This window comes from Trachymyrmex septentrionalis, unplaced genomic scaffold (assembly GCF_001594115.1).
Source record: "Trachymyrmex septentrionalis isolate Tsep2-gDNA-1 unplaced genomic scaffold, Tsep1.0 scaffold8, whole genome shotgun sequence".
Lineage (NCBI taxonomy): Eukaryota > Metazoa > Arthropoda > Insecta > Hymenoptera > Formicidae > Trachymyrmex > Trachymyrmex septentrionalis.
The window spans coordinates 2182649-2201002 of record NW_017305987.1 but is presented as its reverse complement, the minus strand read 5'-3'; the positions used below and the strand labels follow the sequence as shown (position 1 = coordinate 2201002).

General features: G+C 33.4%; 1 protein-coding gene and 3 non-coding genes across 4 annotated transcripts; all 4 read left to right on the top strand.

The window, feature by feature from the left end:
• The first annotated feature begins 188 nt into the window (after positions 1-188).
• Trnal-caa lies at positions 189-312 on the top strand. The gene is made up of 2 exons: positions 189-226; positions 268-312. It is a non-coding gene; the product is annotated as a tRNA-Leu (tRNA).
• Positions 313-683: 371 nt separating this feature from the next.
• On the top strand, positions 684-802 carry Trnal-caa. The gene is made up of 2 exons: positions 684-721; positions 758-802. It is a non-coding gene; the product is annotated as a tRNA-Leu (tRNA).
• A 460-nt stretch (positions 803-1262) lies between these two features.
• Positions 1263-1334, top strand: Trnae-cuc. The gene has a single exon. It is a non-coding gene; the product is annotated as a tRNA-Glu (tRNA).
• A 974-nt stretch (positions 1335-2308) lies between these two features.
• LOC108754541 (odorant receptor 13a-like) lies at positions 2309-8484 on the top strand. The gene is made up of 6 exons (XM_018496938.1): positions 2309-2388; positions 3124-3413; positions 5091-5713; positions 5785-5889; positions 6611-6769; positions 8301-8484. The coding sequence occupies exons 1-6, from the start codon at positions 2309-2311 to the stop codon at positions 8364-8366; spliced, it is 1323 nt and encodes a 440-aa protein (XP_018352440.1). The 3' UTR covers positions 8367-8484.
• Positions 8485-18354: the final 9870 nt, after the last annotated feature.

The window sequence follows — 18354 nt, the reverse complement described above, 5'->3', positions numbered from 1 at the left end:
TGTGTGTGTGTGTGTGTGTGTGTGTGTGTGTGTGTGTGTGTGTGTGTGTGTGTGTGTGTGTGTAAAAATTAAGTACATATACAAATAATAAAATTATTTGTAGTCTGAAAAATAATATTAATGAATGATGTAAATATATAAATTGAATAAATATTCATGTCATTATTTTAAGAAAGATGAGTTCGATTGTCAGGATGGCCGAGCGGTCTAAGGCGCCAGACTCAAGGTTTCACTCCTTCTCGGTTCAAAAACCGAGTTTTTCGGGCTTTCTGGTCCTCTCTGAGGGCGTGGGTTCGAATCCCACTTCTGACAAATTCTTTTGCTCGCAAAAACGCCATGAGTTAAAAACACAATAGAAAATAATTAATTAAATTGTTCTCGAATTTATTAAAAATTTTGCAGTATATTATTTTTTATCTCACATACATTTTGTAGACAAAAGGGCTTTCCACAAATTTTATGGCAACTATAATTGATTTTTGTTACACAATTTGATAATGAATTATTTTATGTTACGGCTTATCAATTATTATTATTATATTATAGATTATTAATTATTTTATATTACTTGATTATTTAATAAATCATGGATATTTATTCTTATGTGTCTTACATGAAGTAAATTTAATATGTATACCGTTATATGCACCTTATCTGTATTATTAAGAGAGTCGTAATCGATTGTCAGGATGGCCGAGCGGTCTAAGGCGCCAGACTCAAGGTTCATACCTTCTCGGTTTAATACCGAGTTTGGGGCTTCTGGTCCTCTCTGAGGGCGTGGGTTCGAATCCCACTTCTGACAAATTCTTTTGCTCATTATTATAAGTTATGCAATTGTCATTTATATTTTTTGTTTTAGTAATTAATAACTATAACGATCGGAGTACCAAGTTTATCATGAAATGTGCATCATCTAAAACGTCGTTGGTTCGAAACTTACAATTAGTACAGACGATATGTTTTTTTATTTTTTTTTTAAATGATTTTCTGTTAATTATTTATGTGGCAAATATGCGTAATAGTTGTTATTATAATTATTAATAATGTTATTTATATTACTAAGTATAAAATATAGAAATAATAATTTTTTTATTCATGACTGTTTCCAGAAATATTTTATAGAATTATTATGATATATTATTGCAGTTAGGTAACATAGTGTTTAAAAAAATATAAAACTATCAATGAACGTATAAATTTATTGTATAATTCAAGTACAATAGTTAATCATTTCTTTAAAATTCGAAAGGAAGCTTTCGTAATCCGGTATGGTCTAGTGGCTAGGATACCTGGCTCTCACCCAGGAGGCTCGGGTTCGATTCCCGGTACCGGAATTTATTTTTTATTCATTTTAAATACAATTTTTTTTAAATACGTATTATAATTTTATAATTTGTTTTCTAATTTTAATTTAATTTTGCATTTATATAACAATAAATTATAAATAAATACAAGTAAATATATGAAAAAAGATATATAGAAGCAAATCACAACTAAATAAAAATAAATGTCTAAAAGTAAATTTAAAAGGTGAATACAATAATTTTTTTAAATAAAAAATTATTAAATACGTATTGTAGCTTCATAATTATTCTCTAATTTCCATTTAATTTTACAGTTATATGACAGCAAATTATAAATAAATTATAAAGCAAATTACAATTAAATAAAAGCCAATGTATAAAAGTAAATTTAAAAGATAGATACAATTATCACTAAACTGTTCCTGTGAAAATGTCTCAAAGATTTTTTTTTACCTTACATCAACAATACATTACGTGTCGTTATACAATCGCGAAAGAACTGGCAATACTACAGTGATCGAATCGTCTTACAGCAAAACACACATTGTCAAATTTGCAGTCGAGTCTGCTATTTCGATAAGTGGAAAACGACGGACCGTTTATACTTATGAATGTGCGGCTTGATAAACTGTTTCTGTATTGGCCTCTTATTGCGGTAAAATACAAAACGCTTGGGAACGAAACGAATCGCGGGATTGCAGCAGCATTGCAATTACCGCCATTTTCTTAAATTATTGGCGTGATGGAAGACGTTACCGCAACGAGCGAGTGTTTATAATTCGTGGAAAAAAAGACGGGACAGTACAATCTGCGTCCAGTTTATCATGGACAATTTTCTCCTAGTGCAGCGAAGGGGAATATAGATTCAAACGACTCTCGATAATGAGTACTTTGATATATAACGTCGCTCGAGGAATCGCACCCACGCGACACAGGTGACCTCCCATGCCCTGCATGCAGCGTGTCCTTTATTGTCGTCGTGGCCACGGCGCGGAATAGCAGGAATGACGCGAGGAACGGCTAGCAATCGTGATCGTCTGGAACAGTTCCAGAAGTTGAATATTGTGCATCTCAGTTACCTAAAGTGAGATCTGTTGTAAATCTTACCACGCGGAGGCGTGATTGACTGATCGTGTGTCACGTACTTCAGAAGATCGTACTGTCCCGTTTTACATTTTATAATTGTGTACTATCATATCTGTGTATCGTTCGTGTAATCCTCCGAGCCGACTTCGAATTCTTTTCCCCGATTATACTGATTTACATTTTCTGTTTCTCAATACCTAAACGATGATTCTTATATATTTTCAGTTATTGAGAGAGAATATAATTGAGAAAGTTTCACCGTCCACAGATTTTAAGAAATTAAGAATTTACTTAAAAAAAAAACTATAAATACAGTCTACGTTTGTTTTTTATTTTACAGAACAAGATACATAAAAATTATCATTAAGATGTTGAGAAACTAGTATAATTGTAAATCAGTGTAATTCTTTTGACATTAAATATTGCCAATAAATTTTATTATTTTAATATATCATTTGAATTGTATCGTAAATAAAATTTATATTTATTTTCATATATGTAAAAAAATATTTGTAAAAAAATATTTAAATTTCTTATAGCTATTGCACATATTACAAATTTACGTTTACTTTAAACGAAAATTGAATTTTTAAAAAATGAATAGAATTTTGTGAAAAGTATATCTACCCTTTTGTTTAAAAAGCCGTACAAAATACAATTATTACATGTTGGACACAACATGATGATCAAAATTTCTTCAATTATTATAAATATTCCTTTATAATAATTTCAGATACGTTGGCTTATGGGCTCTCGACTCGAATTCGTCCGCATTCTTAAGATGCTCATATTACGTATACAACAAATCTATCTTAGCAATTATGCTCGTCTTCATAATAACTCTATTCGCTGACATTTGCATGAGTTTTGACGATCTGTCAATCGTTACGGACGACGGATGCATCTTTGCCGGGATCATCGTCGTGTTCTTCAAAGTGATGATCTTCCAAACTCGTCATGAGAAAATCAAACGATTGCTCCGCAAAATTGTCGGCAGTTGTATTGAACTCTGCAAGTTTCCCAGTGAGTAAAATTGCGTTCGTGTAATCAATCAGCATTTAGATATGCGAGACAAATATGGCAAAAGAATCCCAGGAGGTTCGAGTAATTTTAAATGAAATATCATAATTGCTTCATAACATTCAATATTTCGTCAACAATTTTGTCGTCGACGATATTTATTTAAACACATGTCTGTATATTATCTGCTCTTAGCTCTTAGCTTTACGTTACTTGCGTGGTACTTTTTAACGTAATTACTTATGAGATGTTTCTGCCCTTTATTAGGAAAAATACTATTAGACTCGCGAAAAAATGGTCAGAAATAATTGGAAAATTATTCAAATCCAATATGCACTAATCATTCCAATAGTTTTTTCATTTAACTAATATTATTTTTTCAAAAGGTGACAACATTCTATCTCAATTTTCTCTTTATAATCAATTAGATTAATAATATTTTATTAAAATTTTTAATTGTGAAATAATTTATGCTAAATTTAATAAAATGTATAAATATAACAATTATACATTCATCGATTTCACAAAGCGGATGTCCTGGATACACCGCGTGAATAATGAAAGATTAAACTGTATATTAAATTGTTGCAATCCATGGAAGTATGAAATGCCATGTAAATGACTTTAGTGTCAAGTCACATAAATATATGTATCCTCTGTTAAGCAAACACGCTGACAGGAGGGCACGCAATTTTACACTTTAATGAGATCTGCACGTCGAAAGGACACTGCGAAAGGGCCATCGTAGCTTGTCAACTTCTCCGTTAATTCAGGACCACTCGAAGAATTTTTCCTTGCCGGTCTCTGCCAGTCCTTCTCGCACGTATCCTCTTGGATACGCGATTAAGGATCTACGATTCATTCACAGAGAATTACTCGGCAGTTTGCATAATCACACCTGATATATGCATCCGCGACACGTGACGTTCCTTGAAATCGCATATCAAGTTTCTAATATCTAATTCTAATATCACGTTGCGTAAGATGCAAAGTACACACCAGCGATATCGACAGAGTGAAAACGATTGTACTTTTCCTTTGAATAATCATCTCCCAGTCAGAAATTTTTCTGAAAGTAACTGCCAAACGCGATTACATCGATGTATAAAAAGAACAGTTTTGCCTAAAAATTTGGCTAGATATAGATCTGATAATGATTTTATTGGACTATCATAATATAAAATAATTATGCTCGAACTGATTGCTAGAATGTCAATCATTTTTTACAGTAATTCTAATCGTACTAAAGTTTCATTTTGGTGGCTCAACAAAATTATTTACAGATCTATATAAAGACCTGCGCATTATTACTACGAAAAATTGAATCTTAATGAATTAGTTTTCACATATAATATAACTTATAATGTAGGGAACACACACACACAAATGACATCACAGACATAAATTCAATAATGAATAGTTTTTCAGCTATATGTATATCAAAGGATCCCAAATACATGAACACAAATATTATTCTTGATACACCATAGCTTAGAAACTATTCATTACTGAGTTTGTATCTATTACATTTTTGTTCACCATATTATAAGCTACATTATGTGTGAAAATTCATTTCACGAGGGTCCAAGTTTTTACATGATTAGTGCAGGGTCTTTTTTAAATATTTTAACAAAATTGTTTTTTTTTTTTTGTGCCAATTATAATTATCCATTTAATTAGTTGGCGTCGAAGGCGAAATCCTGGACAAATACCTGCTGCTCTGTCGCGTGACCTTCTATGGATTTAGCGTCCTGGGTTTCTTCCTCGTGATCGCTCTGCTGTTCGTCGTGCCTGTGGAGAACGGAGAGCTCCCAGTAAGGGCGCAGTATCCCTTCGATACAACTGTATATCCATGGCACGGGATTGGCTTTTTCATCGAGGCCTGCACCGTCTCCGTCGGCGTAATCGCCATCATCATGATGGACAGTTTGCTCACGAATTTATGCAATCTATTTCTCGTGCAGCTCGAAATTCTGAATGCACATTTTAAGAACTGCGGCAGCAACGACTGGTACGACGGGACGCCAAGTGGTATAGATAAGCGAAACTATCCAAGCACCATCGATGAAAACTCTTGTTACGGGGCATTTTCTACAACCGAAGCCAGCTGCGAAAAAGATAATTATGATCCGGACGCGATTCGTTGCGGCGGTTTTACCGAGCGGTTCGGACGATCCATCCGTAATCATCAACGTCTGCTCGCCATAATAGACGACTTCAACGAAGTCTTCAGCGCCGGCATGTTCGTTCAGATGCTCTCGAGTACCTCGATGATTTGCCTGACTGGCTTCCAAGCAACCTTGGTGAGTCGTGATAAGTCAAAGTGCCAAGCCGCGGTCAGATCGTGATCAGAGCTTCGCTTTGTTTCGAGCAGGTTATAGGCCAGAGCTCCAACACTTTAAAGTTTGCGGTATACCTGATGGCGGCCCTTTCGCAGCTTTTCTATATCTGTTGGCTAGGAAACGAAGTGAAATACCAGGTGCAATTATGTTCCACAGCAACACTTGCTTTACTGTAATACCATTTTTTCATTACTAATTTATCACTAATATTGTACTTATAATTATACCTACATAAAACGTTTTTTTTTTTTTAATATTTTTAATAGTGCAATTCCGAAAATATATATCGCTCCCTTACTTTAAAAGTGATTACATAAAAAGTGTGATTTTCGAGTGTTATTACAATAATAAATTAATATTACTTAACATTACTCTATCAATCATCAAAAGTGTACTAATTCAACTTTATAAAAAAATCGTCAAAATCGTGAGTCAAAAAGAATATTTTTTTAAGAAATATGAAATGAAAATGACAAAAAAATGACATTCGGTCATGCTAAGAATATATTTCTTTTTATCGACATTATTTGAGTCAATAATTTTCTCAAGTTGAAAAATAATTTTTCATCTTTTCTGAAAAACTCGTTTCTTTTAATTGTGTCTTTTAAAATAAGGAAGTGAAGATCAAATTTACTTTACGATGTTGAAGATAAAATGTTATACAACCGATCTATTTTTCATTTTACTATCAGCATTAATAATGCCCCGTTATCAAAATCAACGAAAAGTTAGAATGTTGATAAAACCTATAATCTCTTTATATATAGAATTAACACACATGATATGTAATTCATTCGGATTTGTAACATATATACTTGAGGCGAACTTCCACATCGCATTGGATTTATGATCTTACAGAGCGCATCGTTGACGCAAAGCCAGTGGCTTTCGAAATGGAATGATGACATTTCCGCCAAGCCTGGACGTCTGCTAATATTGTCTATAATATTTTCGAGAAAAGCAATAAATCTGAAAGCAGGCGTGTTTTACGCTTTATCCATGGAGACATTCACCGCGGTGAGTATATCTTCAAAAACGCATCGATGATCGTATCCTCAGACCGGTTGATTATCGCGTGATACTTCTGGTACGCACAGTGCAGGAAAAGTATCGAGTGAGATCACAGTAATTAAATGAAATTAAACAGGCACTTCAGGAGAAAGATTGAATATATAGTGATCGAAGCGCATTTCTCGCGCAATTCCGTGAACTTTCCAGAGAGATCCAACGAACTCGACGAGACATTTGCAAAAAAATATGATAAGCATTAAATAAATCGCTTTTCACTGGAAGATTAATAACTTTCAATGAATCGGTTAGTGCAAAAAAGGATGAGTCCGCAATTTTGTGCGAAAATAAAGTTTTCTTCTACATTCTTTTGAGCATGAAATGGATAGCGTACGCTTTCTACATAAAACAGTACAAGTCCCAGGCTTCGAAGAACCTAGAAAATTTAAATAGATGGTTGAAAACGTAGAGAGAGAGAGAGAGAGAGAGAGAGAGAGAGAGAGTGTAGAAAGATCACGAATCCAAGAGCAAGATTCAAGATTTGAAAAAAAATAGAATCCTATATCCCGTTAAAATGTAAAAGTTTTTTTAATTAATTTTCGAATGACCAACGACTGAACAATCAGAAAGGATAGTTTAATAGTTAGTATTTTAATTTCAGTGTTTTCCCAAAATTAATTTTGTGTAAAGCTCATGTTAAATTATTATTTAATATAACTCGAAACACGTAAAGTACGTAACGTAACATTTTTAATTTTTTTCACCAACATTGAACAGAAAAGATCTGACTCCAAATTTGAAATTTAAGTTTTTCATTTAATAGACAAGATTTCAGGAATTAGGAATGTTTAAAAACTATTGAATGCCATATTTATTTAAATTCTCAAAAGTAAATTTGTTAATTTTTTTTACTAGAATTGAAGTTAAACAGCTTTTGTTAGTACTGAAAAATAGTACTGATAACCGTGAATCATTCCCTTATATTTGAAGCCGCTTCAAATATAGTGCAGCGGTTTTTCGCTGCTGCTTCGTACGTGTGGCAATTTTACTTTTCTTTACCTGCGGCGAATTGATGCTGATAGTCGTAAACACATCGGGATAAAAGAATGGAACGCCGGATGCTGCGAATGGTACTCTATAAGAATCCAGAAGGAACATGAAGATCAAAACGCACCTTTAGCACGTGCAGAGAGGCGAAGCGTTCTCCGCCCATCCTTCGTGAACAACCGCGTATTAAATCGATGGTCGTGTCTGATACAACAGAATGCCTAAAGACACTAGTCAAAGTACGAAGTCTAAATGGCCAAGCACTGATTCGTGCATCCGAAGATTTTCTTGTGTGTACCCGAAATGACTTGAATCAGAGTGAAAATAATTCACGAAATAATTTGGAATTATTTTAATTAGTTATTACACAGATTTCTCGATTAAATTTTTCTTCAGCACGATTTTTTTTTACGCACTCGCAAATTACCGTTGTTTACCATTCGCGATTGAATCACAAAAGGTCGGTCGATAATTTACTGTGAGTTTTTCGTAGATCCTGCGAGGCTCGTACTCCTTCTTCGCTCTGTTGAACACCATGCACTCGGAAGACAATCAGTGAATCCGACAACCCTTCGGCTCTAGTTATCGTAGAACAACGTCTGTGATTAAGTATTTCGTTGCGAAGCGTATTGGAGCAATGCGGTTGAAAACTAACAATAACATGTGCGTCAGCGATCCAGAACAAAATGCGTGCCATTATCGCTATGATGTTTGTATAAAGTGTATCGAGTATGCTGTTGAACTTTGCCGAATAAAATTGTTGGAATACAAAAGGAAGTGGATATTTCGATGGAGACGTAAGAATTATAAATAGAATTATTTACAATTATATACAATTTATATTAAAATTTAATTAGAATTATATGTGCTGCTTAAAGTTGCTTAGGACCAGAGATTTCATAAAAACTGATGAACATAATTATAAGTAATTCAGTAACAGCAGGAAAGAATTTTGCTAAAAAATCTAAAATTTAGCTACAGATGTGAAAATAATTTTATTAAACTATAATAAAAAGAAAACTTAAGCATGATAATTGCTAGATACAGAACTGAAAATAGTTATTAAATTATTAAAATAATTATGCAGGAATCTCGAGCATAATAAACTGTAGATACAGGTCTGAAAATAATTTTAAATTAAAAGTCGAAATGATTATGTAGGAAATTCAAGTATGACAGGCAATGTTGCAAAAAAATTTTGATATTCTAGCAATTAGTTTGAGCAGTCGGATCTGTAGCTACATTTTCAGATACTTTAGTAAAACTGTTCTTTCCGTATACAGTTTCGTAGTTGTTCCAATGGTCGATTGGCTTATCGAGATAATATAGCATTATCAAGTTACGATAATTTTCAAATTTATAATAAAGCGATAATACGATAAGTTATGAAGAAGCGACAAAGAGTTTCTTTGCAAACTTGTTTATTATCACTTGGAGCAGAGCGAATCGGCGAATGTTGATTACGTGATATCTTGATCCTCCGACCGACTGGTCAGTGCTAGAATCACCGTAAGATCGTATCCGAGGAACAGGTTGGCAACTTTTATGATCATGTATGTCCGCCGAAAACTGGATTTCTATTCTCGAGCCGGTTGCAACCAGGCTGCAACGCCGACGACTTGGCTAACCAATTGCAATCATTACCGCCGCCGGCATAAAATATCAGATCTCGATTACGATACAATGCGGAATGTAGATCGTCAAGTGTATCCCACGCGCATAAATAGACGCACAAGAAGGAAGCAATCGCAAGCATTTTTCCTACATTCGATTATCTCACGGATTATCAGCAAATCGTAAGTATTATTGAGATGTTTTTTTAAACGATACATATCTGTATCTATGTATCTCTTATCTTCATTCTCTGTAAGACAGCGTAAGAAATGGTTTAATACTAGAAGTACCAACGTTTCTTATTCACTAAAAGGATCAAGCAAATAAATTATTATGAAAATAAAGAAAGTGATGAATGAAAAATCAAATTTTTTTTTATTATTCATTATTTATTTAGTTTTTATTTATTATTTTCTATTTTTTATTATATATTTCTTTAATTTTACTTTCCTCTATTTGTAATTTATTTTTTTAATTGTGTGACTTTTTTTAAAGAAATGTGTTGACTCTTACTTTGCCTTTTATTTATTGTTATTTATTTCATATAGGAAGAGTCCTTCAATCTATTAAATGAAAAATCAAATATTTCATCAATATAAAAAACATAATTATTGAAAATAAATTTCTTTTCTGTTTAACTCTTCACACATTTTCTATTGTATACAATTTATATTGTAAATATTTGTAATACTTTCTGCTTATCGTTTTTACATTAATTTATGTATTAGTTACACTATGTTGAATATATTTTCAGATAGGAGTCCAATCAGCATTTAACTGCAGTTTCACCTTTTGTATGGAATTTTGTCTATTTATTACTGCATTTACCTATCTCTTTATTATTTGTATTCAATAAAGTTATTATTATTATTAATACTATTATTAATATTAATCTAAAAAGTAAACACTGTCACTAATGACTGGTTGGTACTTCTAATATTAAAATCTAAAGTAAAATTAATAACTCTCTTTCATTTAGAAAAGTCTATAAACACGAATTGCATACAAATACAACGGTACATTTTGTCGCTCTAATTCGAGCGTCCTTTCCGTTTTCTTGGACACTTGGTAATGATACATTGCGACGAGGTCACAGTTTCCTTGCAATCAGACACGCGGATTTCGCATAATTCACGCCACGTTTATCGATCGCGCGATCGCGAGGACAAAAATTCGCGAGCGATATTGGCTTTCCTATCGCGATCCGTTAGCCAATTTATCTCGCTGCATTTTCCAAATTGAACTTTATATTTTCAATCGTCCATCAATCGAGCGCCTCGCAAGTATACGTCGTAAAGTATTAAGCGGCAATAGGATAGAAACTAAAAGCCAAACTAAAAGATTCCGGTATAATCGCACGTACGAGATGGTCGATGAACGCTTCCCGCGATATTAGATTCTTAATTAACTTCATTAAATCCACTCGTACTCGGCGCGCGCATGTAATTAATCGTAAATTGTGATGCGCTTAATTAAGTATTTGTGGTAGTCGATCGTAACGTCATTCATGCAATTCACCGATAAATACCGGTAATGATAACTTTAAGGAAATCGTGCAGAGATCTCCAAAGATACAACCGCTTTATTCTTAGGTTGCAAATAAGGCGCACGCGACGATATCGGACGGAAAGATCGGCACGACAGTCCCGAAGCACGAGGTTGGCGATATCCCGAAAATCCTGTTCCCATTTTTACGATCTCACAAAACACTCGGTTCAAGGTTATAATTTACCTCCCAGAATACCAGATATTTACTTGAAAATTTATACTCTTGTATATTTTATAGATTTATTTAACAGATTGAAGGACTCTTCCTACACAAAATAAATAACAATATATAAAGGGCAAAGTAAGAGTCGAACACATTTTTTAAAATTGTCACACAATTAAAAAGAATAAATTACAAATGGAGAAAAGTAAAATTGAAAGAATGTAATAAAATAAAAACTCAGTTTAAATACAAATAAATTACAAGTTTCGGCTACCGGATTGAGCCCTCTTCAGACATTAACTTTATTTATTGTTATTTATTTTATAGATTTATATTTAATCCTTTTGTTAATGCATCTTTCCACCATCGTATTTCCCACACGGAAAGAACTGTTTTGTTGAAGTAACTAATGCTTAAATTTTAAATGGAATCGTAAGGATTATAAGAACTTTCAAGTACTTATATCTTTATACAGTACCTTTATAAACAGTTTCTTACTAAGCCATAAGATTTACGTAGACATTTATGAATAATCGTCTTATACATATGCATAAAATTAGAATACTAGTCTAGTTAAAGTTCTTACAAGTTTTTCAAGAACAAGTTATGAGTCTCACGATTCTGCTTAAAATTGACTCATAATTTAACTAGATATAGATCTGAAAATCATTGTATTGGACTATCAAAATAATTACACAGGAATATCAAACATATGGAATAATACTTCAAAAAGTTTTGATATTCTCATCAATTTGAGCGTTCTACATCATATTTTGATGGTCCAACAAAATTATTTTTAGATCTGTATTCAATTAAATACTTAGATGTTAAAATGTAAAAGTAAAAATGAGAGAAAGTCTGTATAAAACTATTCTTTGCTGCCCGTGGAATTTTTGAAACATTATTATGCAATTTGAACAAAATATATAAATTTTTATCGTTTAAATTTAATATAAGTATTCACATACCTGTACTTTGACTGAAGGGTTAAGTAGATCAAAATTGTGATCGTGTAAATTAATCGTACTAAATTATTTCTACGTGGTTGATGACTGAGGAATAAGATTTAAATATTATCTTCAAAATCGAACTATAATCTTAAAATAAACATTTGATTGCTTTGCAGCCGAGCGTTGCGAACTTTTTGTAAATATTCCAACTGCATACAATTTCCAATACGTTTGGAACTTGCTACACTTGTTTGCGGTATCCTTTATTACTTTCGTTTCCGCCTCGCATCTCATGAACTTGTCTCTGAGCTATCCTTATTTATTAATCCGGTAGCGATACAGTGTATTACTAAAAAGCAAGACACGGAAACCCAACTCACCTTTATCGTACTCATCAATATTTTCTCGCGGCGGTAAATGGCAAATTAAGTGCGACCAGCGGGGATTCCGACAAGAGCAATTAGCGGACTTAATTATTATCTGCTTCCAATCGGGCGGAGTTTTCGCCGAAGACTTACGTGGTTTCGTCCATTTCAACGAGAAAATAACCCACGGGATACGCGAATTATCATGCAAAGAGAAGAGAGAGAGGCCTACGATGCCCCGGAGGAAAACTGGTTGCGATGCATTTTCTCGATGCGCCTGAAACGCCGCGATGCACAACGTTCTCGGGATCAGAAGTCAATCAGCATGCGGATTTACTAACGTCTTCCGTTTTACGGGCATTTGTTATGACATCTTTTTCATGTAGTGCATCGCGTAATTATAGCTCTCCGCTCGTATAAGCAGAATCCATTGCTACGGTGAGACTATCCTCTTATACCGCATCATGCGGCGCGTAATTGAAATTTTTTTTGTACATTCGGAGCCGGTCTGCACGGTATTATCACTACTGCACGCTTATACGAATAGTAAATTGATAAATTATTAACACATTTTCTGCAATTAGTTTTTTATATAAAATATTATCTTATATATTGAGAAAAAAGCGTTTGGTATTTGTAACTATAATTGTATGGCAAAATAATTATGGTGAGGAACTCCGTTTTATAGATATTGCTGCTATAATGTTATTAATAATTATTATATTTATGGTTCTACTAAAAAATATATGCTGACACTGAAAATAACTATAAATCATAGTAATATTAGTTAAATTATAGTAATTGCAATCATTTTTGTTAGTAAGAGACGAAAGAAGTTAAGAGACTTTATCAGTCTCTTTATTATTTGTAATTATTTCTCTTTTTGTCCGTATCATATTAGAGATTAAAATTGATTTAATCAATTAAAAAAAAGTTTACTAAACTTGATATTGATTTTCTCTTTGAATCTCAATCTCTAGTCTGATACGGGCAGAGAAATTAGAGATTAGAAAAATACTTATCGTTTAAATAATATTTATACGATAATTGAGAGTACATGATGTAATCGAATTGCCTCTATTTTTGTGTCTGAAATTTTTGTAATTTTCTGTAATTTTAATTTTGTTATTAACATCCTGCAGACATCTCATATATCTTGAACAAATTTTTCGAGATCTATTCATTGTTAAAATTCACGTAGACACAGATGTTGGAATTCATTGCAGCCGCGCGAAGTTTATTATGCAAAAACACGAAAGGTGCAAGCTGTACAACGTCGGTCGATTAACTTGAAACGATGACGTTGATATATTGGCGCGAACGTCTGCCAAGTTGTTTGAGACATTACACATTCACTATGTTCAATATGAATATTCTGGTTAACATTTTCGTGCCACTGTGTAATTAAAATGGGAATCGACAGTACGAAAATGCAACTCATTTTCTTTATTATTTATCAGCAAGTCAATACTACAATTATAAAATATATATAGATTTTAATTAAATGATTAGTTAATGATAACGATAAGTGAAGGCGATGAATGAAAGAAAATATACAGATTCGAAAGCGAAGGAAAGCAAGCTATTTTACATCTCGATGTCAAAACATATTAATTTTGATTTACGAAGCCCAGTGTGGTGCTCTAAATTATATATAGTTTTAAAAATTAACATTATACATTAAATTAAATTAAATATTGATTATAATAATTGCATCTGTATTCATATTAATTTCAAAGATTTGCATAGTGCAAATAGATCAATAATTGAGTTGAATTATTACAAATTGCAAAATGTTTTGAAGAAGCTTTGACCAAGTCGTTTTCTCTCTGATGACTTATTTATTTATATCGCAATCCCTTTTCGTAATCCTTACATTTTTTTAGATTAAACATTTTGTTAGCGCAATCTTAAATTAAAATTTGTTTAAAATTCGTTAATACGCATAAATTATAAAAATTATCCATTAAATGTCTTACACATATTTTTCTTAATTAAAAAAAATTTTTTTTTCAATAAATTACTAGATCAAGTATCAGCCGACAGTTGTCGTTTATGAAAAGTCTTTGATAATATCCTTAAGTGTGTAACTGCAAATATGTTACAATACAGTTTTAATTGTTTTTCATAAACGACATAACAGTTGGAAGACACTTTATCTATCATATGTTCTTCTCTCTAAAAGAAAAATCTTTGATATATGTATATATTTTTGTGTATATAGAACTATAAATATAATTGTTATTACTAACATTATAGCAGTAATAAAGATTAAAATGAGAAGTTCTCTTTTTGTGATTATTACTGTTATATTATTTTAATAATAATAATTAGATTTAAAAGTTCTACATAAAAAAAATATATAGTTGGCTCTGATAATAATTATAATTTATAGTCCATAAATACCAAACGCTTTTCTCTCAGCGTACAGTTTAGGTTTCGTGCGATCGTACGTGGGGACAGGTTACGTGACGAACGTAACACCGGCGGTTTTCCGTCAATCACCTCGTGACACCTTGACATTGCGAGCGTGGCGTACGAGGTAGGCGCGCGCCTTCAACAAAGTCAAGCCAGTCACGCATAAACGGTCCATCTCATCTCGCACAAGGAGAAACGGCGGAGAGAGGAGCGTAAGTCAAGGCGAGATGTGTCGTTGTTCCTCGTCGCAACACCCGCCGCGTTCGCTTCCTAGACAGATGGTCGCTTCGCCACATGTTACCTAACTGTAGCCTGTCTTTAAGTACCATTCCTCCCGGTGGTATCGAATACCTCTTGCCGAGGATCATTGTGTAGCATCCTCCGGCTAACGTTGCATAATTCCCGCGCGCTATGTTCGTGTCAAGTTGTATGTTAATACGTGGAAAACGCGATCGTTCGAGGCTGTTTCCGGTATACCTTGAGATGCACGAAAAAGATGATATTCGCATATAGTAAGAACGATTTTGCTAAAAAATCTAAGAATTTAACTAGATCCCCATCAGCAGACAATGTTTTTAAAATGTATTTTCAATATTAAATATATATTAATATATTAAATAAATATTATATAAATATTAGATAGATATAAATATTTTTAACACTAAATAAATATTGGACATCTGTTTTAAAGATGTTGTGTGTTAATTGAGATGTAAATCTGAAAATAATTTAGTTGCATTATGAGAATAATTATAGGAAACTCAAACATGATGAGCAATGATCGCAAAAAAATTTGATATTCTAATAACCTACATTCTAATTGAAGCAACTGTCGTAGTTATAGCGTTTTACATAGTTTTGTGATAGTCAAACAAAATTATTTTCAGATCTGTTTCTACCTTAATTGTTAAGTATTTTATTAAAATCTTCTTATGATGCATTTACATTCTTATGTTTCATTAAACAAATCAATATAATCTTATTATTATATCCATTTTAAATATATTTTCAACACACATTTTTTGTTTCCGAATATGACATATTCATCAATAATACAAAAGGTAGGTTTATTTATATTCCTGAATAAAAAAAATCTTTTTAAAAAAAGAAAAAATATACCATGAGCATAAAAAAGCTATCAAGTATTACATTCTTCTTTATCAAAAACAGATACAAATTTATACTTAGGAATATCTTTCCAGAAATTATAAGTAATTTTTTTATTGAACATTAAAAAGAAAAATAATCTAATACGGGATTAGATTTTTCTTCTTCTTTTTAATACATGCTCAATAAAAAAATTATTTATAATTTCTGGAAAGATATTCCTAAGTATAAATTTGTATTTGTTTTTGAGATTAAGAAGAGTGTAATACTTGATAGCTTTTTAACGCATAATAATAATTTTTTAAAATATTAATTATTTTGATCATTGCAATTCGGCTGTATTTGTGTTTTACAGATTAATGTCGTGTTACAACTCTGTTGCTGCACTATTGTTCGGCTATTGAATGGCGCATTATTTTAATTTCAGGTAATGGATCTAAAATTTTTTTTTAGTGGAATCTCACTCTAAAGAGTGAAAATTGAAGAACCAGTCTTGAAAAACAAATGGCTTATGTTTCAATCTTCAAGAGTGAGATTTCACTCTTTAATGTGAGATTTATTCTAAAGGTTTTAGAAAGTAGATGAACTTAGTTCAGAATAAGTTCACTAAAACAGTTAATTAGTTTTGGGTTACAGAACAAAATCGTGTAAGTATAAATACAAGAAATCTATTCTGGAATAGAGTTTCTCGCGGATATAAATTTATCATTTCAATCATCTAACATCGTTTCACATGATGAAGTCTCTACATTTGATACTTTCTACGCGATTCTGTTATATCTCCTCATTCAATATATACATTCCACGCATTCGTCACGCTTATCAACAAGTACGTGCGTTTTACGATTTGTTTAATGATTTAAAATCATTTTGATATCAAGAAGAAGTGCGTACTTTCACGTTTTTCGCGCATATACAATATTAATAAAGTATATACAAGAGAGATATAAGCTTCGGAATGACAAAACGATTGATATCACACTGCAAATATCTCACTGCCTGTCTTTACACGTCAATCTCGTGCGATAATTAGCGTTTGCAAACGTGCCCAGCGCGCGGACTGCAGTAACGGAACACCGTAAAGCGCGACGTCATAGTCGAAATTTTAATAACGGTTAATGACGATTACCGGAGGAAGGACACCGCCGGCACAAATTAAAACCTCGCGTGCGTGTACGCACGGGCGGGTAATTTTTCACTTATCTCTTACATTTCATCTAACTGAGACATAAATCCGACGTCGGACCGTCGGATATTCGTACTGCCGCGTTCTTTTAAGTGGTTCACTCGAGAAATACAGTCGGTACTCCCTTTTTATGTATCCCGTAGGCCGGTCACATCCTTCTTCGTTCGCTTCTGCGCCATCCGTCGTGTCCTTTTGCCTGGGCGTGATTTGCACACGCGATTCCGCAAATGTTAATCACCGAAAAACATCTCGCGGAATGGTGCGCTGTAATTTCATAACCGCGTGTTCGCTCGGAAGGAAAATTTACAATACGAGGTGTACAATAATTGGACTATCGACGCGGGCTAACACGGGTAGTTAGAGCGATAATATAGCGCAACGCCGAACGAGTCGCGATAATATCATCTCGCGAAGTGGAGATTTAATGAAGATACAACAGGGAGGCGGACAAGTGGAGGAGATTAACCAGCGGCGCGTAATGAATTTTCGGCGACGGTAAACGCGCGTATCCTCCTTCCGCTGCTGCGAACGAGACGGTCGTCCGTCTCTTCAATCATGTTCCGAAAATTAACGGTCCGCGTGAGGTGGGAACCGAAGGGCGGAAACGAGCAACGGGCGAATAAAAGAGAAGAAAAGATGAAGTTAAAAAAAAAAAACGTAACACCGAAAGCAGATCGCATCGCGTTAACTCGCGTTAACTTGCGTTTCCATGCGAGACGGTGACAAATCGCCACGTCTTGGCGTTATGAGATGTGAAGCGAAAAAGGATATATAAAAAAAAAAAGGGAGGAACATCTCGGCCGGGATCATCACCGATGTGGGACACGAATTCGCACTTTCTCGACGTGGAGGAAAAATAAAAATCGGCGAGATTCGCGCACGCACGGCGGTGGATTCGTTACATTGTGCATAAATCTCGTTTATATTCGGGATTTATGTATGGTTGTCCCTCTGCTTCTTACGTGCTCTTTCCCATCATCCTCCGATCTTTGAACCCCGGCTTCTTTTATCCGCGACTGCGAACGTAAGTCTTCGTGTCATAGATGTATCTTCAAATGACTCGCTACGTCCATTGATTTATAAAACACATGCTAGGTGCTAATGTGAGTACATTTATCGTGAGTTATAAGAAATTATTGAGTTTAGAAGAAATATATTGCAATCGAGAGAAAAACAGGGGTGACAACTATAATGAT